This window comes from Gallinula chloropus (assembly GCF_964237585.1).
Source record: "Gallinula chloropus genome assembly, chromosome: 1".
In the NCBI taxonomy this organism is placed as follows: Eukaryota; Metazoa; Chordata; class Aves; order Gruiformes; family Rallidae; genus Gallinula; species Gallinula chloropus.
This window is the reverse complement of record NC_140085.1, coordinates 20,385,828-20,413,337: the sequence shown is the minus strand read 5'-3', so window position 1 is coordinate 20,413,337 and position 27,510 is coordinate 20,385,828. Positions and strand designations below refer to the sequence as shown.

At 45.9% G+C, this 27,510-nt stretch overlaps 1 protein-coding gene across 3 annotated transcripts; it reads right to left on the bottom strand.

Moving 5' to 3' along the window:
• Positions 1 to 18,293: 18,293 nt before the first annotated feature.
• Positions 18,294 to 25,528, bottom strand: IFT27 (intraflagellar transport 27; the record flags this gene model as incomplete). 3 transcript variants are annotated; one of them, XM_084261889.1, is made up of 7 exons in its annotated part: positions 18,294 to 18,508; positions 18,715 to 18,824; positions 19,163 to 19,280; positions 20,220 to 20,303; positions 20,926 to 20,997; positions 22,028 to 22,107; positions 25,495 to 25,528. In XM_084261889.1, 7 exons carry the CDS (start codon positions 25,526 to 25,528, stop codon positions 18,410 to 18,412), a joined length of 597 nt encoding a protein of 198 aa, XP_084118015.1. In that variant the 3' UTR covers positions 18,294 to 18,409. The 3 variants fall into 3 exon arrangements, with proteins under 3 accessions (XP_084118015.1, XP_084118016.1, XP_084118017.1); XM_084261890.1 differs by having other exon boundaries at positions 20,220 to 20,279; positions 20,938 to 20,997; XM_084261891.1 differs by having other exon boundaries at positions 20,220 to 20,279; positions 20,938 to 20,997; positions 22,028 to 22,104.
• Positions 25,529 to 27,510: the final 1,982 nt, after the last annotated feature.

Below are 27,510 nucleotides of genomic sequence, written 5' to 3'. Positions count from 1 at the left end.
TGATTTCAGCTGAACAGGTGCCGAGGTCTTGCCTCCCATGGCTTTTCCGCACAGCCGCGGCGCTCGCTCCCGGCGGAGGTGGGCGAGGAGAGAGGGGGGCTCCTGGTGACGGGGGGCGGGGGAGGGAGGAGGGGGACAGGCGCGGCGCCCCTCCCGGGCGGGGGGCGCGGAGCGGAGCCCGGCTACGGCACCCCCTGCCCCGCGGCGGCCCCCGGCGACTCCCGGGCCCCGCTACTGCATCAAGGCGGCGGCGGCGGCGGCGGCAGCGCTGGACGGCTCCCCCGCGGCGGCGGCCGGCGGTGCTGCAGGACAGCTCCCCGGCCGGAGGCGCGGCAGGAGCGCTCCCGGGCCCCCGGTGCTGCAGGATAGCTCCCCGGGCGGCGATGCGGGAGGAGCGCTCCCGGGCCCCCGGTGCTGCAGGACAGCTCCCCGGGCGGCGGTGCGGGAGGAGCGCTCCGCGGCCCGCGGTGCTGAAGGACAGCTCCCCTGCCCGCGCCGCCCGCCCTGCCCGCGCCGCCCGCGCCCCAGCATCCGCGGGCGGCAGCCGCCCTCCTCCGCTCTGCGCGGGCAGGCAGGCAGGCAGGCAGGCAGGGAGGGGCGGAGGGGGCAGCCTCCCCCCTCCCTGCGCCTAGCCCGCCGCTGCCAGCGCCGGGAAGGGTTGCTCCCCCAGGCTGCCGCGGAGCCCGGGGGAAGGCGTAGCTGGGGCTCTCCCTCTTTCTCGCTTTCTGCCTTTCTTCCCCCACCTTCCCCCCGGCACCCCTACCCCCTCCCCACCCCCTCACCCAGCCCCCTGCCCCCGCTCAGCCTCCCTCGCATCCCCGCCGTACGTGCCCAGAGCTGCCAGTGCAACCCTCACACCGCAGTTAGACACGCACCAAACTTCAGGCGGCCGCTTCCCTCCCTAGGAGAAGGGTGAAATGTTTAGGCAGAAGGGTAATTTTCAAAATAAGCATTTATTACTGCAATCATTGCTGCTGGTACCATTTCTAAGTGCTTGCTCTTCCACTCTTCCCGGGTTCGCTGCAAGTTGCATATGTTTTGGTGTTGCTCCTTTTCTGTCCCTCTGTCTCCCCCTGACCAGCCTTGCGTGAATCCCTGCGCTCTGACTTTGTCTGGATAGCTTTCTGCAAAATCCCAATGCCTGCTCCAAGAAGCAGACATTTTGGGAAGATTCTTCACGAGAAAGGATGATTTATTGTTATTAATATTATTTTGTTAGGAAAGGAAGCACCAAACTGAATCCCTAACACCCCCCCATCACCTTCCCGGGCACCAACCCCAGAAACCAATCCACCTTTCATATCCTCATTTTACACAGAAAGATGCATGAGCTGAATGGATGAAGACTGAAATCTATCACTGCTTAAGTTTCTTGTGTCAGACACAACCCAATAGGACCAGGAACATATACAAAATTGTGCAGTACTGACATCTAAGTATGTCATAATCCTCTCTCTCTTCCTCGGCGGTATCATTACACCAGGTTAATTACATTAGTCACCTCCTGGTTCTATACATGTAGCTGCTCATTAATGCAACAATCATAAAGAAAAGAAATAATCTAATTCTTGATGCTACCGATTTTGTTTCTCTCTGATCGCATTCATTGTTCAGCGCAAGAGAGACCAGAAGAGCTGCTTTGGGTTCACTGCTGCTCTGTGCGGGGGAGTGGGGCTGAGGGAAGGGGGTGCTGGGAAGTTGAACCAGTTGAAGGACTTCAGCACCATTGCAATTTTGTAACTCCACTTATTTCTCCTCCTTTCTCCCACTCTGGGTGCAGGCTGGGCCTGCCCTTTCAGGGCAACCTCCCCCTGGACTATTGGACATGAAGGGCTCTACAGCAACCTGCAGAGGGGCTGCTGGCTGCCCTACAAACCACTGATCATTTTCCCAATTTGGAGGGCACAGAGGCCTCCAAATTTGGAGGCTGCAGTCCAATCACAGCCCCTCGTCTCACCTGAGAAACTCCTGGACTTGTCCTCTGCCACAGGACCTGAGGGTCATTTTCTGCACTCACTGAGCTGCCAAAGAGCTGAGGATGGGAATGGGGGGAGATGGTCTAAATCCACCCTTACAACTCTGAGTACAGCCTGCTGCAAGAGTGTGGAGGATGCTCACTGTAGACAGGGTCTCTGAACTGTTGTTCTTGGTTCAAAGGAATTTGAGAGGCAGAAAAATGCAGAAAACACCCCTAAGCTAGTAGGAGGTATGGCTCTACAGGGATGGCCTGTGGTAAAGGAGGAGGGTCTGTGAACTTCCTAACTGGAAAAGCTAAAGAAGATCACTTGGGGACCTCTCCTTCCCTTTTCAGACATTTTCCTTGAAAGATGGAAGGTGCCTTGAAGAGGGAAGGCATAAGGGAAGAATAAGTAGGTTTTGAGACTCTGAGTCATTTTCTTTTTGTGTTGGTGGTTGTGCCCCTCTAACCCCACCTCAGTACTCAAGTCTTCCTGTTCTATAAGGAGGGTAGAAAAGTTGGGTGAGGACCCTGAAAGACCCTGAAGAGGAAAAAAGGTTAAACTGGCTATTCTGGCGCTCAGATCCACCAGGCACCAACATCATGGGCATGGATGCAAAAAGCACTCTGGAAAACTGTGGAGCTCATAGCTCCAAGGAAGGTGGGCTCCTCAGTTGCTCTGTACTCTCAAAACAGCATAGCACAGCAAGCAACCTGGCTGGAGTGGAAGCAAAAAGGCCCCAGGCGCTTCGAAAGCTCACCCATGCTTACACAGCAGGGTCTGTTAAAGAGGAGAGGGAGAGAAGGGGTGATGCTGTGTGTGTTCACTTGGGGCTCACCCGTGCAGCCCATGTGGTTTCTTTTACTGCTACAAATGGCAGTGACATTTTGGGTCACGGGTACGGTGGGCTGCAGAGGCAGGGCTTGTCTAGGGGTCAAGGAGCTTGCTTCTGTTGGAATTTGAATCTAGTGAGGCTAGTAGGGTGAGCAAGCAGTCACTGCAGAGGTTTGTGGTTTGGGGCTTGCAGAGGACCCCAACACTGTGAGGAATGACAGATTTCCTCTATATAACAAGAAAAATAATGCTGAAATGTCAGGATTACTTAACTTTACATTTAACAAATCCAATCAGATACAGAGGATAAAGTAGCAGCTGGACCAAAACAAAGACCCTCAAACCAGTCCAGAACTGCTGTCTTTATCAGATATTTCTACAGCTTTGATAAGTATAGTTTCAAGTGACTACAGCAACAAGAGAGGGGCATGTTCTCCCCAGAGAAACTGCCAGTGTAAGAAGGCCAGGTTTGAAGCGTGGGGAGTTCTTTAATCTCTGGTTAAGAGGAGTGAGACCTATGAGGGCTCAGTACATCTCTGGATCAGGACTAAACACGGCTTCCTGCCTCACACTTCCCAATTTCCAGAAATAAATCTCTTCCTGCTACCCTACTTATATACTCTTAGACCATTCACAATAATCCCTCTACGATTCTAAATGCCACAGGAGAAGAATGGAACAAAGGCAATGCAAATGCCAGAATGTCCTGTGTGACTGCTTGTGCTGTGGCTAGATGCTGTGCTGAGATTTCATCTTTCCTACAAAGAATCATTAAAAATGATAATACAAAACAAGAATACAGAATAAAAACACTGTGGCAGATTTTTACAACAGTCGCATCTTACTGAATAGCGCAACACAGAATGACATCTATGGAAGAGTAAGGAGAGAGAAATTAATAGTCTGGAGGAAATAGAGAGATTTTAAATTACATTTTAAATTACTTGAAATGAGAAGCTGATGAGACAGGGAGCCGCAGGAAGTCTGCTTCCAATGGCAAACCAAGAGTGCTGCTATTTGTGGAGAGAAGGGGCAGTGCTGTAGGAAAAAAAGGGGCACAGGAAAGATGCAGGAAGGGAGATGAAGGGCACGAAGTCGGAAGCAACTCCATGGGATGGTAATGGAACTGAACAGAGTGTTTGTGCATTGAGTGCTGCAGTGGAGATTTTCAGCACGTAGGACAAAATCAGACACAATAGTATGTGAAAACTGATGTCTAGGAATCTTCATCCTGGGGAGGCCAACTCGGAAGGGGCTTCTGTAATGAGATGTAAAAGAGATGGAGCTGATGCAGCCGTATTCACAGGCAGAGCAGAAGTGTTAATAGGCAGATGCACCAGCAGAGGAGATGTTAGGAAAAATAAATTTGGGTTAGGGTGATGATTATAGAACTGGAAGCCAATGGGGCAGAGAAGATGGAAGTGAGATATGATGCAGAAAGAGAAGTAATATGTAAGAGATTTCACTGGAGAAAGTTCAGAAAAGTCACTTATCTGTATGGTTAGGCAAGCTTAGGGGCGATCAGAGCAGACATCACTGGCATCCAAAGCTGTGGGTCCCAAAGCTCTTAGGAAACATTATTCGTATTACATCTGCATGCTGGTGGTTTTCTCAGACCAATTTAACAAACTAGCAAACTGAGGAAAGATTTGTGGCTTTGCCAGAGAATCACAGGTGGAGAAGATAGAGATAGACACAGAGATAGAGATGGAGATGAGATAAAGATAGAGATAGGGAGATAAATACAGATGGAAAAAGCTCTGGTCCTTTCTTATCTTCAGGTTCATATAACTTGAGGATCAATGTAAAAGGCAGTTTAAACATCAAATATTCAAATACTACAGATTAATTTCTAGTGTAACACTGTGACAGGAAAGGAATAAATAATAGAAGGGACATATAGGGTACAGAGGTCGAACAATCAAAATGAGTAGGTTGCCATGCAAAAACGGTGCTGGTGCTGCCCTGAGAGTGCATTAAAACCTCCTGTGTTAGACCAGAGTGGAACTCTGGCAGAGACTACATGTGAGGTTATAAGGCTGCAATACGTAACTCCCTTAGTTTCTGACCTATATCCTTTTCCAAGCTAAATGTTGCACAAACAGTTCATTTAGCCTCATAACCACCTTACAAAACAATGTTCACCACTCTGTGGAGGCACCAAGGCACTGAGAAATTCAGAACACAATCACAAAGCCCACCGAAGCGAAAATATTTGCACTGATTTTAGTGGGACCTGGGCACTGTTATAAATGAGTTGGGTACCTATGGATACCCAAGAAATCTATTCCAGCTTGAGTCTTGAAGCTATAGGTCCTGTTCTTTCCATGAAAGGCTCCCTTTTCTCACCCAACCCTTTCTTCCACTGAATGATAACCTTTGAAACATTCCCTACTTGAAGATGGTTGGGAAATAAAAAAAAAGCAGGTCATGAGCCCCATAGGTTGATTTCTTCAAAGAGATAAAGGCTTCTTTCTTTACTTGAAAGAGATGGTGGGAAAAGACTGGGATTCCCAGGATTAGTTTTCCACCATGATGAATTGCTGGGATGTGAACTGTTTTGCCTCTCTTTCTCCTTCCATGCTGTGCTGAGATTTGTATGTACAGCAGCCTCCTGATCAATAGGAATAGAAAAAAAAATCAATGCCTGCAACCCATTAGCTCTATCAGAGGGCAGACTGCTAACAAGTCACTCCAGCTGGAATTCCAGTATTTGGTAAAGTATCCTCAGTGAGGATATATGCATACATATAGACACAAGCTTACTAATAAGATTAGCAGAGAAAATCTCCATCCCACCAGCATGTCTATCCCCATGTATGTGCACAGTTACAGAATCACAGAGTGGGTTTGGCTGGAATGGACTTCTAAGCTCCTCTACTTCCAACCCCTCTGCCATGGGCAGGGACACCCTCCACTAGCCCAGGCTGCCCAAAGCCCCATCCAACCTGGGCTTGAACACTGCCAGGGAGGGGACAGCCACAGCTTCTCTGGGCAGCCTGTACCAGGGCCTCACCACCCTCACGGTCAGGAAATCCTCCCTGATATGTAACTGATATCTGCCCTCTTTCAGTTTAAACCCACTACCCCTTTACTTATCACTACACTCTTGATAAACAGTCCCTCTCCAGCTTTCCTGCAGTCTCTTAAGGTACTGGAAAGAAAGCACCTCCCTCAACCTACTGGTCATGTTGTTTATGATGCAGCCCAGGATGCAGTCAGCTTTCTGGGCTGCAAGCACACATTGTGGCTCACTCTGAGCTCCTCATCCACCAACAACTCCAAGTAGTTCTCCTCAGGGCTACTTTCAATCCATTCTCCGCCCAGCCTGTAGTCGTGCTTGGGATTGCCCCAACCTGTGTACAGGACCTTCCACTTGGCCTTATTGAGCTTCATGAGGTTCACACAGGCCCACCTCTCCAGCCTCTCAAGGTCTTCCTGGATGACATCCCTTCCCTCCAACATGTCGACTGCACCACACAGCTTGGTGTCATCAGCAAACCTGCTGAGGGTGCACTCGATCCCAGTGTCCATGTTGCTGACAAAGACATTAAATAGTGCCAGTTCCAAACTGACCCCTGAGGAACAACAGTCTGCTGATCTCCACTTGGACACTGAGCTGTTGAGAACAAGTCTTTGAGGGCAACCATCCAGCCAATTCCTTATCCACTGAGTGGTCCATAGTTCCCATCAGCACCCATATACACCTAACCCTGGAAGCATATTCAAGGAAACAAAAGATTGGTGAAAAGGTTATGGCATGGGTTTTGCAATCAGAATCTGCTCTAGAGTCAGGGCACAGGGAAAGGATAGCTCAAAGAAGAGATAGGTCTCACTGCCCATTGTGCATGAAATATGGGCACAAGTCTTTCTCCCAGTAAAGCCTTGTCCATCCACCCATTGACTGTAACTAGAACAGACTCCTGATTTGTTTCTTGTGGTAAGAAACTGTCTCCTGGTCATCTTCAGAACTTGTGAGTTAAAGAAGTCATCATTTCTTGACAAACAAATTTATGAAACTCCAGTTAGGAAATGTGCAGCAGCTGTGGTTTGGTTCTTAAAGAAGATAAAAGACTTTTCATGTAAGCACATCAGAAATCAGAGAATTGCAAAGCATAAGGCAAGGAATAGAAAGGCCTTATTTGTTGGTTGGTTTGTTGGGGTTTTTTTCCTGAACTAAAGGTTTTCAGAATCTTCCTGGAAGCATCAGCACAATGACAAATGCTGAGGGAAAGGTGAGGCCTACAGTGAGGATGGTTCATGTTGACACTGATCAATATTCTGATATCAGGCTTTCTTCTAGTGTAAAGGGCAGAGGTGGGGACAGAGAAGAGGATCCTGTGCAGCCTCATCTATTCAGTATCATCATTTAAAGCCACAATCCATCCCAAACATGGGCTTTTACCGTATGGTCCTCAGCAGCCACAGAGTTATTACTGGCCCTTCCTGTATCAGGCAGACTCCTGGGTCTGGTGGTACTGATGCAGGTACCCTTCTGCAAGCCAGCTGTATGAACTTGTGTCTTCTTAGGACATCTCTAGCTCTTCTTTTGTCAGGTGGTTTAGGGAATCGGGGAGAAATATTGAACTTTTATTTTTTCTCATGCTCCATAATAAATCAGGAGTATTTTTGACTCCTGAAGGAACATACTAAGCAAAGCAGAAGAAACAGTTAGTGACTGGGATAGGTTATTTCATCCCTCTAACTTTTCAGAGGGACAAAGTGAGGGAGGCACACATCCTAACACACATTCAGGAGCTCAGTGAGAGAAAAATCACCAGATGGCCACTGATGGCTACTGATAGCAGTAGCCATCAGTAGCAGGACTGATAACAGGCTACTGATTTTAACATGAGAAGGGTTTCTTGCTGTAGTCCCACATAGTCAGGGACACAAGATGCACATGTACTTTACACACTGTTTCAGGGAAAGTCAGCCAGCATATTATGTCCACAGAGTTATTATATGAATTTCTTGGATTTAGTTTTATATTACCATTGTAGTAGTTTAGGATCCCCATTGTGAATTCCTATAGAGGAAGTAGGTTAAATACATCAGATTAAGCCAGTCAGATGCTAGACTGGAGCATTATGGTGATGCACAGAAGAGTGTACCATGGATAGAAATTGTAGAGAGGTGATATTTTCTGCCTGGGGAATAGAGGCCTATTTTAAAAAGAAAGCAAAACACATACATCTATTTAGGCTTCTAACTCCATGTTTAGACACCGAAGAAGTGTCCTGATTTTCAGTTGTAGTAGGCTGTCAGCATCTCACATTGATTTTGCAGAGTTGTAGAGGGTCCAAATACCTCTGAAAATCTGGGTATCTGTTTTGATGTCTAAATGCAATTTTAGCAGATTAAATTTGACTGTGTAAAACAAGAAAATTCTTAACAGAAATTAAATCAGAAGTTCCAAGGCCAAATGCTGGGCTCATTGGGACTTGCCACTTTCAGTCATTCACTGCAGCTATTGACCAGTAAAAATTTCCAGGAACAGACTGAAAGCAGAGTTTACTTCAACTGTGGCAAATCATGGGAAGCGTGGAATCTACTGCAGAGCAAAGCAATTCCCAGCAGAGCAATTGGCTCATCCAGCTCCACCAGCACAGGTTCAGGGCCTTGACAATGACTCTCTGCTGGCTACGTGGGTCTCCTTGGCAGCACAGACCGCAGCAAAGTCTGGCCAAACACTCCAACCCATCTTCCAAGGGTGTGGAGATAGGGGTCTCCTTTGTGCTTCTCCAATTTCTTTGCACTCCAACAGAGTGAGCAAGTTGGGAATGGGGCACAAGGAAGTGTAGCTCAGCCATGGTCCTCCCTTCATGTCAGGGGCACAGGACTATGCAGGGGAGAAGACAGCTCAGAGCAGGAAAAGGGAGTCTCAGGCTGGTTATTCCCGCGGCTAAGGGGGTGGCTGGGAGTCGAGCAGTCCCCTGTGTCAGAGCTGGTCCTCCTCCCATGCTCACCACTATTGCATTCTTTGACAGGGCACTTTTCCAGGTTCCTTGCATCTTCTAGATAAAACTATACAGTTGCCATTTTTCCAGTAGCCAGCCTGAAGTGACAAACCACTTCTCCGTTTCACACACCATTGGGACTCTTCTCTGCAACTGACCTATATTAGTTAGAAACTTCATTCGTTCTGGCCTGCGCTCCTCTCTCTTCTTCCACATGGAGCACATGCACTGCTCCTCCCCCTCAAACAAACACCTTTACACATCCAAGGACATTGTAAAAATAAAATGATCACAACCTGGCCCTCCGGGAACCTCAGTTTTACAGTTTGTCCCGCTCCGATGCCAACAGAATTCACAACCCAGTTCAAGAGAGACAGACAGTGAGTGAGAGAAAGCAGGCAGACGGGCACAGACAGAAGGAGACAGAGGAATCGGGGAGGGATAAAAAGGAGCAGAAGAAAAGAAACAGGGCAACCAGAAGGGATGAGCTGCCACAACAAGGGAAGGCATGTAAACTAGGAGCCTACAACACAACAGGGATAGGGGGATGGAGCTGCAGGGAAAGGTAAAAATTTAAAATCAGAAAGTTGAAGGAAGAGAGAAAGGAGGAGATTAGAACAGAGAGAAGAAAGGTCAGAAAAGAAAATAAATGGTCAAAGGGAAGGGGGGGTGAAGTCAATCAGGCAGCAAAGCAAGATGGTGTCTATGACATGAGGTGGAAGAATTAAGAAGGTGCCTGTGAATTTGGGCACTGTTTTTCCCTGTCTCCTTTTCCCCTGAGGGTACCCTGTGAGGAAAAGGGCAAGAGAAAGGGGAAGAAAAGGATAAATAAATGCCTGATCTGCCATCTTAAAGAGCCTCTAGCAGCCAAGCAGGTACACTGGAAGCAGCCAGTCTACAGGTTGGTAACAGTCAGGTACACACCACAATTCAGCAGACAGGAAAGAGTCTGCACTAGCACAGTGGCATTTACACTCCGCGGTCCACTGGGTCTCTCTGTGTACTGGCAGTGAGCCCTGCATACATAAAACGCTTCTGTTAGTGCGGGGGAATTGTGCTCTGATCTCTGCCCTGCATCCTCTCTCAGGTTCCAATGAGAAAACCGCAGCCCCACACGCCGGTGCTCCCAGTCTCCTTTCTCATTCCTCCCTGCCGCCTGATCCCAGTTCATGCCAGCTCTAAGGGCTGCCTCGCCTTCCTTCCCAGGCCTCTCTTTCCCCCACAGTTCATCTCTAGCCTTGTTCATTTGTTCCTCTGCTTTCACTCTCTGCTCTTCCCTTATGGCTCTTCTTCCTCCTTGTCTTTCATTCACCTTGCACAGGCCTATATAACACACACACAACACCCGCTCCCCCCCCCATCACAACACACTCGTTGTCTCTATCTCTGTAGTTATCCACTTACCTATTACTGGAGTGCCTAGCTGACACACATCTCTCTCCCACAGGCAATCCATCCATCTCCACACCACATACCTGCCAAATCTGCCTGTCTTTCCTTCCTCTGTAACCTTTCTCTCACTGTCCCTCAGCCAGTCCAGTTTTTGTCTCCCCCCACCCGGTTCTTCTGTCTTTCCCTCTCTGAAATCTGTTCTTCTTTCCTTCTCCCCTACTCTGCCCATCTGTCTGTCCCTTCTTCCACAGTTCTCTCCCGCCAATACACATGAACCCCAGTCCATGTCTTTCCCCTTCGTCCCCTCCTACCCTCCCTGCACATTTCATCTCTTTGTGTCTCCTACACACCCATGCCCACGCTCGCTCTCTCCCATACTGAGAGGAGGCGGCGGCAAAGAATTTGCTGCTGACCGCTGCATTGCTAGGAGGCAAACACATGGCCGGCCTTGTGCAGGCCAGTTTCTGCCTGAGTGCCCCAAGTCACATATCCCCAGCATCATCTCCAGCACTGGGAAAACAGATGGTATAATAAATGAGCGCAGTCTCATAAAAGGAGGAAAGGGTGCCTGCCTCGGATGCCCCTCACCCGCACGGAGACACACATCCAACGTGGGCACAGCTCTCTTGCTGCTATACCAGTCCAGTTTCATGACAGAACTAGCCAGCTGAACAAGGCACAAGCTTGACCTTAGGATCAGATGGAAAGGAGAGGGATAGATGGTGATAGTGGATAGAAAGTGAAGGGTTTTTTTCCTGAAAGCAGCTCATATCCCCAGAAAAAAAAAGAGTACATGGGAGGACTTAAGTGGTTGTAGGATAATGGAGAGGGCTGTTGGCATGGAAGGTTTATCAGAATCTGGGGATATATAGCTACAAGACATCCATGTGCAGGGACAGTTGGGAGGAAAAAGGCAAGAGGCGTGGGCAGTATAGAGGAATCAGATCTCAAAATGGTTGTGGACCAAGGCTGCATCCAATGATCACTTCTGTCTTAGTGGAAAGCCCCCTTGCTAGCAGCCCCAGATGTGAAGGCCATCAAGAACAATGACTTCATCCACTTACAGGAAATATCTCCAGGTCTCAATAGGCACAGAAACAGGAGGACAGAGCGTGCATTACTCTGCTTTTGCTCACTCCAGAACCATCCTCCTGCCCTTACCCAGTTTCATGACATTGTCTCCTTTACATCCTCCATTACCTCCCAGACATCTGCACCCAGAGACTTGCCGCAGCCTTTCCTCTGCATTTACCTCAGCTATGAGAAACCCACGTTTGCTACCCATTCCCAAACCCACCAGCACTCCTTCCCCGTCTAACATTTCCACGTTCATTGCAGCCTGATCTCTCTCTGCTGACGATAGCACTGAAAAGCATTATCTTAACCCTGTAAGACATCTCCCCTGGATACTCTGTTCTGCTGTCCTCACAAGTTGATTTTATGCCTGATGCTTCAGCTGCCACCTGAATTTCAAAACTTCCAGTTTCACAGTCCCCAAACTGAAGCCACTCAACATCACAAAAATGAAGCCCTGGAAATAGCACACAATGGCCATACACAACTGTTAGACTAAGGGAAAGCAACACTCCACAGGAATCGAAATAGATTTGTTAAAAGCAGAGAAGAAAAAAGTAAAAAAAGAGCCTCTTCCCATGAAGAGCTGAAGGCATTTTTTATTGTGGGTAATTTTACTCATGACCAGAGTGATTTCTATCTGCTTTACATTGACCTTACACACATTGCATTTTTCTATTTGTTGATGTTAAATATTGATATTCTGGGGAGGTCTTCTGCTGCATGACATGGTCACAAAGTTTCTGTTGTGAGATGTCAATGCTCAAGTTGTAGGAGGTACTTCTGCTTGGTCAGGTGAGGTGGAGGTTCTCTTTCCGTACCCTGACTAGATGAACATAACACATTAAGGATGCTGCAGCACAATTAGGGATAACTTTTTATTGTTCCCTCCCCCTTCAGGAAAAAAAAAAAAAGAAAAAATAAAAAAGAAGTTAAGCAAATAGATCACTTTCTAGCAAAAGAAAACAGAGATAGTGTTGGAATTAATTTGCATTTTAAATGATACAAAGATGTGTGGGTACCAGTTGTAGGCGTCTATTTCCCTCCACTTAGAAATTCCCTCAGAAGAACTGTACTCAGTCTGAATTTCCAACATTTCTTCACACTCTTCAATGCTTTTACTCTGAGAGTGTCCTTAGTTTACCTACTCCGATTTTTTTTTCAGTCTCACCTGGATATGCTGTCTCCAGCCACTGCTCCTCACAGCACGTTGCTCTTATCTCCACACACTACTCCTAGGCTTATCACTGTGGATTTTCACTATTGTTCTATCGAATCCCAGTGTCAACCCTGTTGTGCAGACTTTAACTAATTCTATGTTGTTCTAACACATGTCCAACATCATGGACTGAAATTGGTGGCTACCACTGAACTTATTCACCATGGCTCTGAATTCCCTGAACTGACTATGGCCCTGAGATCTTGGCCCTGAAAAATCCGTTCACTTATTTGTTCTTGCCACCTGCCTTCCCACCTGCAGTGTCATCCAGCTCTACTCTGTATCCTCATTTCCCCTCTATAGCTCATGCAAAAATTACTTCTCTTCCCACTTTATTTCCATACATCACTCTACAAGCCAGGAAAAGCCTTAGGTCTTCCCACCCATAATCCCTGCTCTCTCACTCTGCCTCAGCACGTACTTTGGGCTTTTCATGCAGGGATATAAACCCCACTCTTCCCAACATATTCCTACTCCCCTTCTGCTCCTGCATTTCCCCTGTTTGGGACACAGCAGCTGGTCAGTTCTGCCTATATACCAACTCTGCTCACAGTCCCTAACTCAAAGTCCTCATATCGTGTATTTTTCCAGTACTTGAGCAGAAAGATTGCAGGCTCCACATTTGTCCAACTGATGCACATCTGGCTGGAGGGAAACTCATCAAACTGACCCCATCCCTGACCCCAGCTTGACATGTAGGGTCTGTCACATCTCCCTTTTAAACATTGCCAGATTTGGATTTGATCTCATAGATCAGAGAAGAGAGCAATTCCAGGCTTCTCTTGACAAACAGCTCTAGGGGAGGAAATATGTGAAACTGTGACAGAAGAACAAGAGAAAGACCCCCAAGGAGTGAAAAAAACAAACCCACACACACACAAAAACCCAACTCTAAACCAAAACTCCAAGTCAGAATGAGAGCAGCCAGTGTCTGAAAGTTACACTGTGGCAAGCTCTGAAGAGCCAAGATGAGGTTGCCAGGACTCAGCTGGGAGGAGGGGGTGGGGGTGTGTGTCTCCTGCCAGGAAATCATCCTCGAGGCTGAGCAACATCCCCATCTTTCAGGTGACTTCAACAGGGTTCACAACACCTAAAAAGAGCCCTGAAAAGACTAGAGACTGAGTAGTTCTCTTCGTTCTCCCTCCCCCAAGCATTGCTGTTCCGGGTCAGCAGAGCCAAGGGCGACTGGCACAGAAGACATTGTTCTCAAGGCAAAATGACAGCAGGAGGAGGAAATAGGATGCGAGAAGCAGAGAGATGATGTGCCCTTAGGCTGAGACGTTGTGAGGGCCAACATGGCCCTTGAAGAGCTCCTGCTTGGACTCCACCTCTGCTGCAGAAGGTCCTAGAAGTCCCTTAGCCCCAGCTTCCACAGAGCACTCACTCTAAGATGGAAAAATTACTTGCTAAGAACAAGCAGAGGTGGATATTATCTGTCAAGAATTGGATACAAGATAGAAAAAGATGAACTGAGAATACATGGGGAGATGGGGATTACATCATGGATGATGTCAAGAATAGGAATGTCTGCCTGCTACTGGCAGACAATCTGCCATCACACCGCTGGCTTTATACAGGCTGATGAGAACAACTGCAAGCAGTTGCCACCTGAACATCAGAGATACAGTAACTATTAGAAGCAGAACAGTCTAGAGTGGGGTATGGACCCCCGTGGATCTGTGCAAGCACCAGTAGAAAGCAGTTGCTGCCTGCAGAACAGAAATGCAGTGTTTTCCCTGCTGTCAGCACCTGCGTCAGGCTCCTGGTTTCTCTTGAGATACAGCTCTTAATTGGGATAGATTGTACGTTTTCTGCTGTAGCCCAGCCTAGCTCCCAGTTTAATTGCTAGTTTATGACTTAGCCTGTTTTGTGCTTTCCATGCTACTTCTTTCCCCACTTAATCTAACAGAATTATAGAAAGTATTGCTGGGAGGACCTCAGGAGGCCACACAGTTTATCCTTCTGCCCCAAGGCAGTATTTCATTTTCAACAACATCATGTGTCTTTTGCTATCAGGTCAGATCGGTCCAAGATGTATAGCGGGCAAAGAAATGAAGCTTACCCAGGGGAGTCAATTGGCATAAAAGACTAAATCCAGCCCTTTAAGTCACTGAAGTTATATCAGAAATAACCCTGGACCAAATGGTGTCATTTATCAGATCAGTTTTCTGAAAGATGTCCTTTCTTAAGTTTTAAGTCTCTAAAGTGAACAAATCTCTAGAAGAAACTGTTCTGACAGCCCCATTTCAGTATATTTAATGCTTTATTATGAGCAGCAGTGACCACTCCATTGTTAAGACTGAACAGATCTTATCACAGTATGATCAGCTTTGAAACTCTTATTAACTTCCACAATAAAACCCGATCTTTCTGGAATTTTACATCCTGAATTTCACTCCACAGTAGAATATGGCTGTCAAGACAAAATAAAACCATTAAAGCATCTTTAATATAACAACTTTACACAGATGAATTTCCAGTAAATTTCAGAATGTTAGTCAGCTTCTTAAAGTTCTTTCTCCCAACACAATTTGACTAAAAATTCCACTTTTGTTTTCTTTAGTCTATTAATCTCTCTAAGAAGAGATGTCTTGCAGTCTTGGGAATAGATAATGCAGAAATTAGAAGGATAAAAAAAAAATCAGCTGGTGATGTGTCAAGCTAAGTAAAACAGGGCACAAATGTAACAGGGATTCTGTGCTGCAGAACCAAGAAGACCAAATGATAGGTGAGAAGGAGGGACTCTGAGGAGGAAAGAGTATTTTTGCCTAATCAAACAAGCAAGCAGGAAAAAGGACCTCGTATCTCTTAAAAATGGTTAAAGGTGGGCTTGTGTCCTCCTCCTCCTTTTGAAATTTTAGTTCTGCTTGAGCTGGGTCTCCTCTGGTTTGTGAACAGCCATGCTGAGCAGCTACAGCACTGCACAGCTGGACAAAGTAGGAGAGCTGAAGGAAGGCAACCAACTTCCTGGTCAGCAGACGGGCTTTCTGCCTTCCTCCCACTGTGTCTGTAATTCAGAGCGATGCTAAGGCTGTAAGCAGCAAATACGCATCCTCACCCTACTGATGTGACAGCAGCAGTTACTGAATGCACTAAGAGAAACTTAATAATGGCTTCAGTCTCTTACTCATCCTGCTTGTCCAGCACACCTACACACTACCCTAAACTCCTCCACACAGACACACAACTGTTTTCCACAGCCTTCCTATATCTGGCTCCTGTGTTGTTCCTCACTCTTCACTACTAGCTTCTACAACCAAGGTCACAAATAAGCTAGGAAAATAGCAACAAGCCCCCCGCTTCATGCTGGTATTTTATACCACATTAGCCAGGAAAGACCATATATTATGCTTTTAAAATGCATCCAGAAGAGCTGAGATGGTTATTGTCAAACATCCCATTTTGAAGGGCATTAAATTAGTGCTTGAAATAGTTCTGTAAAAAGCAAGTTGGGCAACATGCTTTAGACACAACCTCTTTTCTAATTCTAGTCATGGCCTGTGGAAAGAGGGAAAGGGGCAGTGGGTGAATCCCTACTGCTAGCTAATTAGATCATACATTTCCTCTCTCAGGCAATATATCTTTCCCTGCATGGGATGCATTTTTCTTCACTAACCTCTCAAAAGCAGCTTCCCTATAAATCACAAATCACCACTGCAAGCATTCCCTTAATGAGATCCTCCAGCTTTTGCATTCATTTAATAAAACAGCATTCACCAATCTTCATCTTACTGGTGCATTTAGACTGTTTATTTGAAGTTACAGGAGGTCCTTCTGGTGCAAAGAGATTGAACTTCTTGGTTAAAGATCACATAGGATTCATTCTATCACCTATTCCCAAGGCATTCATCCCTGCTATATACCACGTCACAGGTGGCACACACACCTGGTATGCTATTTTCAATATGAAAATATATCTGTCTGGTGTTGTAATCACATCATCAATGGAACCAGGGGGAAATGAGCTACCAAATCAAAACAAACCCTCTTCAATTCTTTAACTAGATCAGCACAGCATCCAAAATAACTTTCATTCTTAATAGTCAGAGGTACCAGCACCTGCAAGCAAGACTCTCCTCAGCCCATGTAAATCAACAGACACCTCCCCAGGATTAACAAGACAACCCATGTAAGATAAAAATGCCTTAATGCTAATCCAATTCAAAAAAGAGTGAGTCTTCTAGATACGCTAAGCCCATGGAGGAGCGCTTCTTTCTTTGGAGGAAGCAAGAGCTTTCCCAGCTGGTTCTGTCATTTTGTGAGGTGACTTCTAGCAAAAGAACCTATTGATTCTCTTTTCTTGTGGGCTGAGCTCCTACTTAACCTCTTTGTCTGGTATTCATGCTCCCTAGCTAATTCCCAGCATCAACACACTGTTGCCAGTGAAATGCAACCAGCTGCTTCTCTAGATTCTTGAAGTGCTTCATAAACTCAGCTACAACATCTGCAGCTATATTTCTTATGTTCAATCCAATGTACTTTTCCTAGCTCTGGACATAAAAATGGTTATAAAACCCACGTATAAAAGTCTTGAAACACAGATTCCTGAAAAGCCTGCCTGAAAAATCACCAAGTGCTTATTGTCTACAAAATTCAGCTTCCCTTGCCCAAGGGAGGCTAGCATAATCTGGGAGAAGAGAAAGGTTACAGTTTTGAGCTCCTTGGTGTTATGCTCAGTTACAACATAGTACTTTACCATGGGTGCTTTCACATACTGCTGTAGCAAATATGTTCTCACACATGCAACATCAGTACTCCACACAAAAGAGCAGATCTCTCTAGGCTTTTACCTTTTCCAGTACAAAACTTCCAGCCAGACACGGCTGAGTCAGAGTAGCTCAGCCAGGCTGTCTTTCATTTCCTGACTCCTGTTTCCACTAGCGACATCAGAACTGTGGTCTTTAATCCAAAATTCAGGGACAAGCAAAGAAAGTTTAACAACAAAGAGGACTTTGATTCTAGCAAGGGATTGAGAATCGAACCTAATGAGAACACGGTATTGCCAAGTTCAGCTGCCAAAAAGAAAAATGACATAAAAACACATAAGATGACAACGACATGAAGAAGAAAAGATGATTTGTTTTAAATTGTGGACTCGTCTTTAGAATAAAGAGGTATTCTTGCTATCTGACCCCGTTTTGCAGAAAAGCCAATTTGGATGTGCCTGTAGGAAGTCCAGCTCGCTTCAAGAGGCAGGTTCTTGAGAAGTCTTGTGACCTGGGACCAGCAGAGGGCACTGCGTTACAAAGTGACAGCCGCACAGACGCAAGACAAGGCAGCTCCTATCAGGCAGCGAAAGTGAGCCACGTTGAAGAAAAGAACCAGATTCTAGAAGTCAGAAACACATATTAGTCATCAGTATATCAGTCCTACAACTGATAAGGGTAATGGTGTTAAAACACACGTCAGCTCTGGGCACTCCTAGAAACACAACTAAATCCAGCTCGGTCCCCACACCTCTCAGTCTCTGTGTGTTGATTTTAGGACATAGGCCTCCTACTGAAAATACCTTTCAAGTGGCAGGGCCAAATCAGTCCTGCCCTGCAACATATGTATCAAGTCTCGGCTGCTTAAGGTGAAAAATACCCTGTCAGCTTCCCGTCTCCTTTTCCAAACCTCTAAGTCCTTGCTTGTAGCAGCAGGAAGTCTGTTCAGTCAAGAGACAAGACAATATCAAAGCAAAGAGCTGGCAATTTCCATCCTGCCCTCCCCTTTTACTCCCCGCCTCCTCCAACCTAGCAGACTTTCAGTGAGCAGAGAACCAAGTTAGAGGACATGAGAGGAATGCTGAGGTAGCAGCTTCAGAAGAGTGTCTTTCCACTTGCTTATTTCTAGTTTATTTTGAATTACCAGAAGATGACCATGAAGAAGCAAACAGCTCATCTTTTTTCCTTCTCTCTGTATTCCATCCTGCAGGACTCTGGGCACTGGAAGAAGCTTAGAGGATAAATAAGTCATCCCAGTCACGGCCCTCAAGCTAGTGAGTGAAAAGTTTCCACTTTCTCTTTGTACAGTTGGTGGAATGACTTAGCCAGGATGTGGAAAGGGGCCTCAAAATTTTTCATCTCCTTCTGTAAAGAAATAAGAAAGTTGTGAATGGCAGATGGAATAACATTTGACTATTTCTGTTCTAACTGCTTCACAAAAGACACAGTAAAAGTGAGGGTGAGTTAGATGACAAACAAGGGGAAGAGAGCCCCCCATTATCTTTACCTGAAAGAAATGATAACATGACAAACACCCACTTCCACAGATGCTGAAAAAAGCAGATGCTCACCACTGACGTCTCACAGTACTCCAGGCCATGTTTCTCAGCCCACTCCTGTGCTTCCTTCTGCTCCACAACTCGACGACCAAACAGGTCAGTTTTATTCCCCACTAAGACACCTATAGAAAAACAAAACCAACCAACCAAACAAACAAAAAAACCCACAAAAAGGAAAAACAACCATCCAGAAATGCTGACTTGTTAGCAATAAAGGCTGGAACATTTGTATAAGTAGCTGAAAAATTTGGAGGTGTGGACAACAGTCTACAACTACCTAGAAAAGGTTCCACAAAGGAAACATATTCATGCCTTACCTGCTTAGTGATAAAAGCAAATGTGTTGGTGGAAGCCACGCCTGTCCCTGGCTTAAAATAAATGCTCTATGCTAAATCTCAATAGGAACAACTCCTGTCATATAAGAGAGGAGCAGATTACAAGAATTTCACCCATCTCTTACCTGGGATGTGCACTCCAACTGCTTGAGCCTTCAGCTTCTCCAACCACTTGGCACAGTTGTTGAAGGATTGCTCATTAGTGACATCATATACAAGGCACAAGACATTGGGTTGCTTCCACTGCACAGCAAGAAAGGAACATTGTCAGCTCTAATGAAACTGACGTGGTCAACAGCCAGTCTGTAAACACAGCAAACACAGATGCTAAGACAAAAATAAAAGGCCTAACATACAGGAATCCTATGCCCTGGCTGAGGTTTCACATTTCGTTTGAGCTGACTAAATGGATAGCTGGCGCTGGGAAAGATGGTCTTGCTCTCTTCCCCCATTCCTGTCTGCATACTCCTGCTCCTTTTCTTGTATCAGCTTTGGCTTTCATCTGATCCCTGGGGAAACCGATTCTTCATGCTGAATTAGCACAAAATTAATCCTAGAGAAAAAGTAGAAAGGTTTTCTTCCAGTTTCAGGAGCTGAGACAGCTTCTAAAGGGGTCCTGTGCAAACCAGACCTGGTGCCAGGGCAAAAGTGGAATTGCCTCACGTGGAGCAATGAACCATTGACTCAGCCATCTTATGAAACCTCACATCAATTAATTCATCCTATGTCTTAAAATGAGATAACACAATGGAGAACTGTACAGGGAAGGACACAAATGCATGAAGGAAAAAAATCAAGGGCAGTATTAAGCTCAAGGACAAGAATGAGCCCCGTTGTATCAAACATATCACCATAACATAAAAAATCCCCAATCTCGTTGGAGTATCAGCAAAATAGATGTTTTTCTAAGAAATAAAAATAATCAACAGTACACAGTGATTCTCAGTTATACATCTCTATTTATTTTGTAAGAAAACTGAATGACTATCTGACTTCCTTCCTCTGGACAGTATTTCTTCTAGTACAGGTTTTAGAGAGGTAGAACAGGATACATTGGCAACTGAGGTAATTGCTCCCATTTACACTAAAGACAAAGTTTGCTACATCTGCCAGACCAGGGAGTTTAGATCTTCAAAGCAAATGCACTTCTTTGGAAGAAGAGGACTGTTACATAAGACTTACCAGTTTCTCCAGCATTTCAGAAAATAGATCTTTTCCTGCAGAGTCAAAAATGAAGAATTCCTGAAAGCAGAAAGAGAAAGAATGCTCTTACCAGGAAAAATGCAGTGTAGGGGAAAGTTTTTGAAGTGAATACTGGAATCAGTGGCTCCTGCATTTTGTTCCCTACAGCACTGTTGTGTCCCTAAGGGACAAGTTTCCTGCACTGAGAATACTTCAGGTAGTATGAGAAAAGAAACAGCTACTTTTCATGTATAACCAATAAAAGCATTACCTCCAAGGCCCCAGGTCTGGTTTCTATCCCTACTAGAAACAGAGTATTTGGAGTGGGACAGTAACCTGCAGTATTTATACAAAATCATACACATATTCCACATTCCACTGGTGGGAGTACAGGGCATTAAGGAAAAATAAGAGATAAGTTCCAAATTCTGTAGTTCTACGAAATGTGGACTACACCTGAGTGCCCTAAAGGACAGAACAGAATCCTAACAAAGCTGGCATCAGCTTTCGTTTAAGATGTCATGTTGGATACAAGTATGTAAAACCTACATTTTTACCCCTGGAGTATCAGCAATTGTACATGATCAGCCTCATTTCCTTAATGCAACTTAATGGCCTTACGAACATGCAGAGCGATCTTCCACCGGAATGAGACTGAAGTGAGGTTTGAGCTCTGGATGTCTCTTTCTGACCCAATTTATGTCACAGAAAAACTCACCACACTATCACTTGTCTCTGGAACTGATACAGCCTTCACCAACAGTTCTATGCCCGCTGTCTGTCAAGAAGAATCAGGAAAACAAGGATCAGAAGAGTTTTTAAGAGCCTGTCCGACTGCGTACCAACTATGCCTTGGATTGAGGCAATTCTTGTGAATCATTACAATCCTATCAAACATTGACAGCCGGGAACTCCTCATAGCTCTCCTAACAGACTCCCACCTACATGTCAAAGCCAGGTAGATTTGTTCTGATAGGGAAAAAAGATGGAGAAGAACCTATGTCCAGAGATTTGCTTATACACATCTAAGGGCATTAGCTTAAATCTGCAGGGCTACATTCACTATCACATTGCCGCTCCAAAGCACGCCTTAGAACGTTTTGCACCAACCATGTGATCTGCTAACATATGGGACTGAGGTTATTTGTGCCTCTTCCACCTTTTATCTCATTCTGCTTTGTAGCTTGTTTGTTCTATTTCTATCCTTAACTTCTGGTTTCCATCTTTATTTCAATGAATAAACATATTTTAGGGTTTTTTTTTCTCCACACTCATATTTTCCTTTTTTTACTTTACTTATATTTACTTTTATTTTTATCCTGCTTCTGATTAGTCATCACCATTGATTCTCACACTGAAAGACTGCAAACTGTATCCTCTTCATCTGGGAACAGTTTCTCTAGATTATAATTATCTTGGGGCTATGCAGCACATCTTCGTGTTTGCATAGTGATAAGCGCACTGTCCGCACGCACATTTAATAGCTGGAATTAAAAGCTTTCTCCTTCAGCAATGCTTTTCCATAGAGCACTCCCTAAAGGGGGAAGCTCTCTAACACCACAAAAGCTTGTAAAAACATTGGTTCAGCAGGAAAATTATAACATTAAGTAAATTACTCTGCATTAAGTTTCAAAATCAGCACCCACATAATGTAAAGCCTTACAGAATATTAAATGGTTTCTATTCAGAATCTAGGGTCTAAGAGAAAGAAAACCCTCTAAGACCTCATCTTGAATGTCTCAAATAATTGTCTTCTCATGCAACTAAGAAAAATGTCAAATAGCAGTTTAAGCCTGTTGTATGCTTACCAGTGTGTAGTTTTTCTGAAAATGAGCCCCATCATTGCGGAACATCCGAGCTAAAGCACTCTTCCCCACAGCTGGATCTCCTGCCAAACCAAAACCATAAAAAGATTTTTGTTTCATCTTAAGAGAATCTTATTTTCACTCAGTTCTATTGCTATCACATGCCATAGGAGCCTGGATACTATAACCCCAAATACAACTGTCCCAAGAAGCACAACACAATTTAAAAGTTAATACCCGTGTGAGGAAACAAATACTGCCATTATGCATACAGGGGATGAGATCAGATTTCTGCTCTTCTTCTATCCAGAGCAGGGTGGAATGAATTTGAAATTCATGTCTACCCAGTAGCCTTTACCTAAGAATTAAAATTTCCCAGATAGGTTATCAGGTACAGAAAACCACAGTGTGACCAGGGAGACTGGGCTGAGAGTCCAGGAGGACAATAGGAGACTATTGTTCTCCTTTGATTACCTGCATCCCCAGATTCAAATCCTTGTTGCATACTGACTTTAGTGAAGAGACAAGTCATTTATATACTACCAAGTTGCTTAATCTGGTAACATTCCTCGATGAACTCCTCTTTCTGACCCTGCTAAGAGAGCAACTCTTTGTGACTCAATGCTGCTGGTGGCTCATTAGTTGCATCCTGGGCATAACAGAAGCAAATGCCACTTGGCTGGAGAGAAAGAGCCTGCTGATTCATCCCTATATGGAAGGGAAACCAAGGGGCTTTATTTTTTGCTTTTCTAGAGCCAAGGCTTTCTGGTATGGCTTGCAAAACACTTCAGGCAAACCTGGCAGCTGCCTGCTTTGGCCTGCTGTTACAAAACTCCATAAGATCCAGAGCAATCGCAAATAACTGCAGAATTCACATATGCCCATATCACTCCATGAAAAGTATCTTAATCCTTGAAAAATAAAGATTTACCTTAATGGCTTATCCTCTCTTCACACACTGTCTTATTAGCCTGAATAGTTCAAAGAACAGGAACCAGGAATTAAATACCTCAGTGGTTCTACCTTTACCCAACCATAAAGAAAGGTAAGGTGATTCATGACATCCAAGTCTGGAATACCAGTCATGCTGTAAATAAATAAACCCAGAAGGGGTATATTTTGACCCTATTACTGCTTCCTATATGGTGCTTTGAAGGAAACTGGGAAAGCTAACTGCTCACATAGTATCATAGAGGAGGAAGGGTGTTTTGGATGGTGACAATTGCTCATAGATACATTAAACAAATGTAGTTCTTGTTTAAACATTTTTTAGCATGCTTGCTTACTTTGAGATGAGTTGGGTTCATAATATTTAGACAGGAAAATCTGGTAAGTCAGCTTGTTTGTTCCCTGATCAGTTCAAGCTTGTGCTGAAGACAACACTCTGTTCTGAGTGCAAGCTATTCTGTATTTCAATAGACAATTAGATCTGTCTTTGTAAAATGAGACAGAAAAGCATACATTGCTCCAAACTGCACAGGCAGCATCCGGTGCAAATTCTTAACTAATGTGTTGCCTTTCTTCAGTCTGACAGCGCCAGTTGTTCTCTCCCTCGTCTCATTCTTTGCCATCCTCTTAGCCCATTACATCACTACTCTTTCTCAAAATAAGTTTCCTTGCCCTTTCCATTTAGTTTGGTCTCATCTGCCAGTACTGCATCCACAGTATTTATTCCATCCATATTTCTGTTACTCTGCCAGAATCTGAAGCGTGTCTCTAAAACGCCTGCTACTGCCAACTGTCTCTACAACATGAAAACCTTTTCATAGTGTCTCCATAGTAAGCTCAAACCACAATAGCTTTCACTGTGTGTCTGTAAATTACCCTTGAGATAACACAGGAATCGCTTTCAACTGTCAAGTTAATAGTCTCTCTTTTGCTAATAAAAGCCCTTTTCCCCTGTTGTTCTCTTTGACCTTGGTACAGCTCCCAATACTGTGAGCCACTCTATTTTTCATAACCATTTCCTTAGGTACACAAGAGTTCCCTGATCCATCTCCAATGTTTTCACTCCTACCTATGAAACTGCATTTTGTTGTTCCCTTTCGGTTGTTGTGGTTACTCATCTCTTATGTCTCTTTCACTACACTGGCTTCTTCTGCAAGTTATTTTGCCCGGTCTGCTTCATTAATTTATTATTTTTAATAATACATGGATATTATTTTAGGACTTATTGCAACCTTCCTGTTGTTTCTGTCATGCACAGAATTGAAAAGGCAGCTCCAGACCCAATTAGGATTAAGCACATAACTGGGTCATCCACCCATGTGAATTTTAAAAGGTCACTGAATTGGTCTTTGGTAAACTAAACAAAAAACTTTAAAGATTTAAGCAAAGCCTACACACTGGGACTCAGGAACTTCCAAACTGGAAACAACGTGAGAGTTTCAAATCTAGAAGACAGGCAAGATACTCATGCTGTTCAACAGTGTGAGTATCATACTATCAACAGAGGCACGAGGCTGATTAATTCTTTTGCATTTGCTGAAGATCACACTTGGCTTTGTGCAAGTTAATGGTTAGCTGCTTCTGAGGTTAAAAAAAGGCAAAGATTTTATTCTGGATGTAAGCAAACAGGTTTGGAGCAAAGAATTAAACCCGGGAGCTGTCTGCACACAAAGGTTTTACAGGTTTATGTTTCTTGCTGAGGCTGTACAGAGCTTCAATGTAGAAGGAGTCGGGAAAGAAAAAAACCCAAAAAACCCACCTTTGTGCAGTGTTAAGAGTCAGCTGTACTTACTTGCAACGCCACCTCCACAATCCATCCTGACTAAATAAACCGGTGTACCCAGCTCACCTTTTTTTTTCAGTTTAACCTCCAGTTTGTTTGGGGAAAAAGATGACTGTGCCAAGTGCACATGCTTTGACCTTCTACTCATTTCTAAGGCTCTACCCTTCCATCAGGATGTCGGGATCATCCCAATTTTTTGACATGCCTTTTCCCTCCAGCACAAAGGGTGCCTCCCACAAGAGGCAGGCCCCGGGTGCCTGCCGTGCTCCCTTCACACGGTCCTTTTCTCAGCCCACCTTTCACACTGTAGAAACACTCTTTTTCTTCAGATCCTGCCCTTGCAGCCGAGCTGGTCCCACCCCGCCTCACAGTCTCCCTGAACACAGCTCCACATGCGGCAGGAGGGAGAGGACAAGGGGTAGGTAACCACAAACGTGACTGCCACCCTTTCCGTCCCGAGGGAGCGTCCCTCTCCTGCTCCTCCCTCTCCTGCTGCCTCTCTCCCCACCTCTTGGCCGGGGCGGCCGCCTGACGAGGGGCTGAGAGCGGGGCGGCCGCCTGACGAGGGGCTGAGAGCAGCCCGGCCGCCTCCCGGCGCAGCCGTCCGGGGCTCCCTCCTCGCTGAGGGGGGCTGGGTGTCCCCTGTGCCGCCCCGCTGCGGGCCTCGCCCCACCCCACGGAACCCGCTCTTAGCCCCTACCGCCAGTGGGGCGGCCGGGCCGGGCCGGGCCGGACTCACCTGCCAGCAGGCACTTGGCGGCGAGCTTCACCATCGCCCCGGCCCGGGGGGAGGCGGCGGCGGGCCGAGAAGGCAGAGGCTCCCGCTACCGCCCTCTGCCGCGGCCCTAGCAACAGCGCGGCCCTAGCAACCGAGGGCTCCGCCTCCTTCGGGGAAGCGCCCGCCCGCCCAGCTCAATTGGCTGTGAGCCCTGCTCATTAACGCTACCCGGCTTATCATTGGCTTGCTTGGTTTTTCCCGCCCACTAAGTCCTGTCATTCAAACCCGACTACCCGCTCCTTCTAGTATCTAAGGCGGGGCAGCGCGCTCAGCGGGCGGTGCCGTGATGTTACAGGGACGAAGGTGTAGTTTCTGCCTAGCAGCTAAGTACGTCATCAGGATCTATTTTTTTATTGGTGGAACACAGGGGACCGTACTACGTAGTTGAAATTAGCCCACTGGAGACAGGGCAGAAAATGGTAAAGTTACAGGCAAATATCTAAACAATAAGGGCTCGGCAGCACCAAGGAGGGAAAAGACAAGTGAGATCAAGGGACAGAAGCCTCCACTTCCTGCCTTATGACCCCACGGAATGGCATCTTCTGTACAGAGGCGCCCTCACCCGCACGCGTGGCTGAGTGCCTTTCTGCGCATGCGCGCAACCGGGCGCTCATCGTTCTCCTCCCGCCGCTTCCCTGCCTCTGCCGTCCTGCGGCGCGGGGACGCGCTGTTCCGCTCACCCGCCGCTTTGCGCAGGCGCGGGCGGTTAGCGGCGGGGCGCGCTCTGGCCTGTTAGCAGCGGCTGGTGCCCGCCACACGGGCTGGGGAGCCGGGTTGGCCGTGGGGCGGGAGGTGTGGGGGCAGGGGACTGTGTTCTGTCACCGGCTGCGGGAGTCCCGTGATTCGGAGCAGTTTTCCCTCAGGGCTCAGAGGTGGAGTCAGTTCGGAGCGGGATTTGCCAGCGCCCAGCCCCTGTCCGCACCCCGCTTTGTTCTTTGCTGCCGCTGCTTTGAAGGCGGCCACAAACCTCCTGAATTCCACACTGTTGGTTGGGGTTAGGTCAGAGTATCTAAAATAGACCTTTTATGAGCCCTGTGTGTCCAGTGTGGCACTTGAGGAACATTTCTTCACAACCTGGCTCAGCATTTGTACTGTTACCCTTTCCCCCAGCTCACGCTTTTTCTTGTATTTGGCTATGCTACTGTTCTCCCAGAGAGAATTCTCCCCCTGCTCAGTGTTTAGTTCCCTTCTTAGTATCTCAGAATATTGTTCCTTTCCCTGCTTTGTTAGTTTGTGATCCTTCACACTGCAGTAGGTTGCTTCATTTATTTGTTTTTCTTTGCTATCACATTCTTCTACTAAGATCTTCCCTGCTTACTCTTAAACTGCTCCGATGCTGCCTTCTTCACCTGTAAAATGATTTTCTGTCTTCTTCAAGCAGCACAAGTCAAATGTACTGTGTTTGGGTTAGACCCAAAAAAGCTAAATGTACAGCTTTCTGGTTTTTCCTCTCCTTCCAATCTCTTTGAAAGATCTGCTGCTAGAAAGCACATCATCAATAGCAAACAATACTCTTTTTTTCAGGGTATAAATTTTATGCATGAGGTGGTTTACTGTGGAGCACAGAACCTGCTTCCTATGAAAAGCTCCAAGTAAGCTGGGAAGAAAAGAATAATATTGCATCTGTATTTGGGCTATAAGATTGAATGTTCCAAGAGCAGAATGGGTTGCAGAGAAATTTTTCCAAGTTGTTTTTTTTCCCCACTACTTCAAGGTAGTGCCTGCCTAGAAGGCAGCTTTGTTTGGTCTTTTTAGTGTCAGTGACCCCTTTTAGATGTTTGGTACTACATGACATATATGCCAGACAAGCAAATAATGTAAATAAGTACCTATAGCAAAATCAAAGGAGTCTTCTATATACACATAAACTCCATTGTTTCTGTGATAATACAAAGGGAACTTACCTAGCCTAACTGGGCAGAGGCTTTAATTACAGATGATGACTGTAGTGAAGTATAGTGGTAGAGTGACTACTAG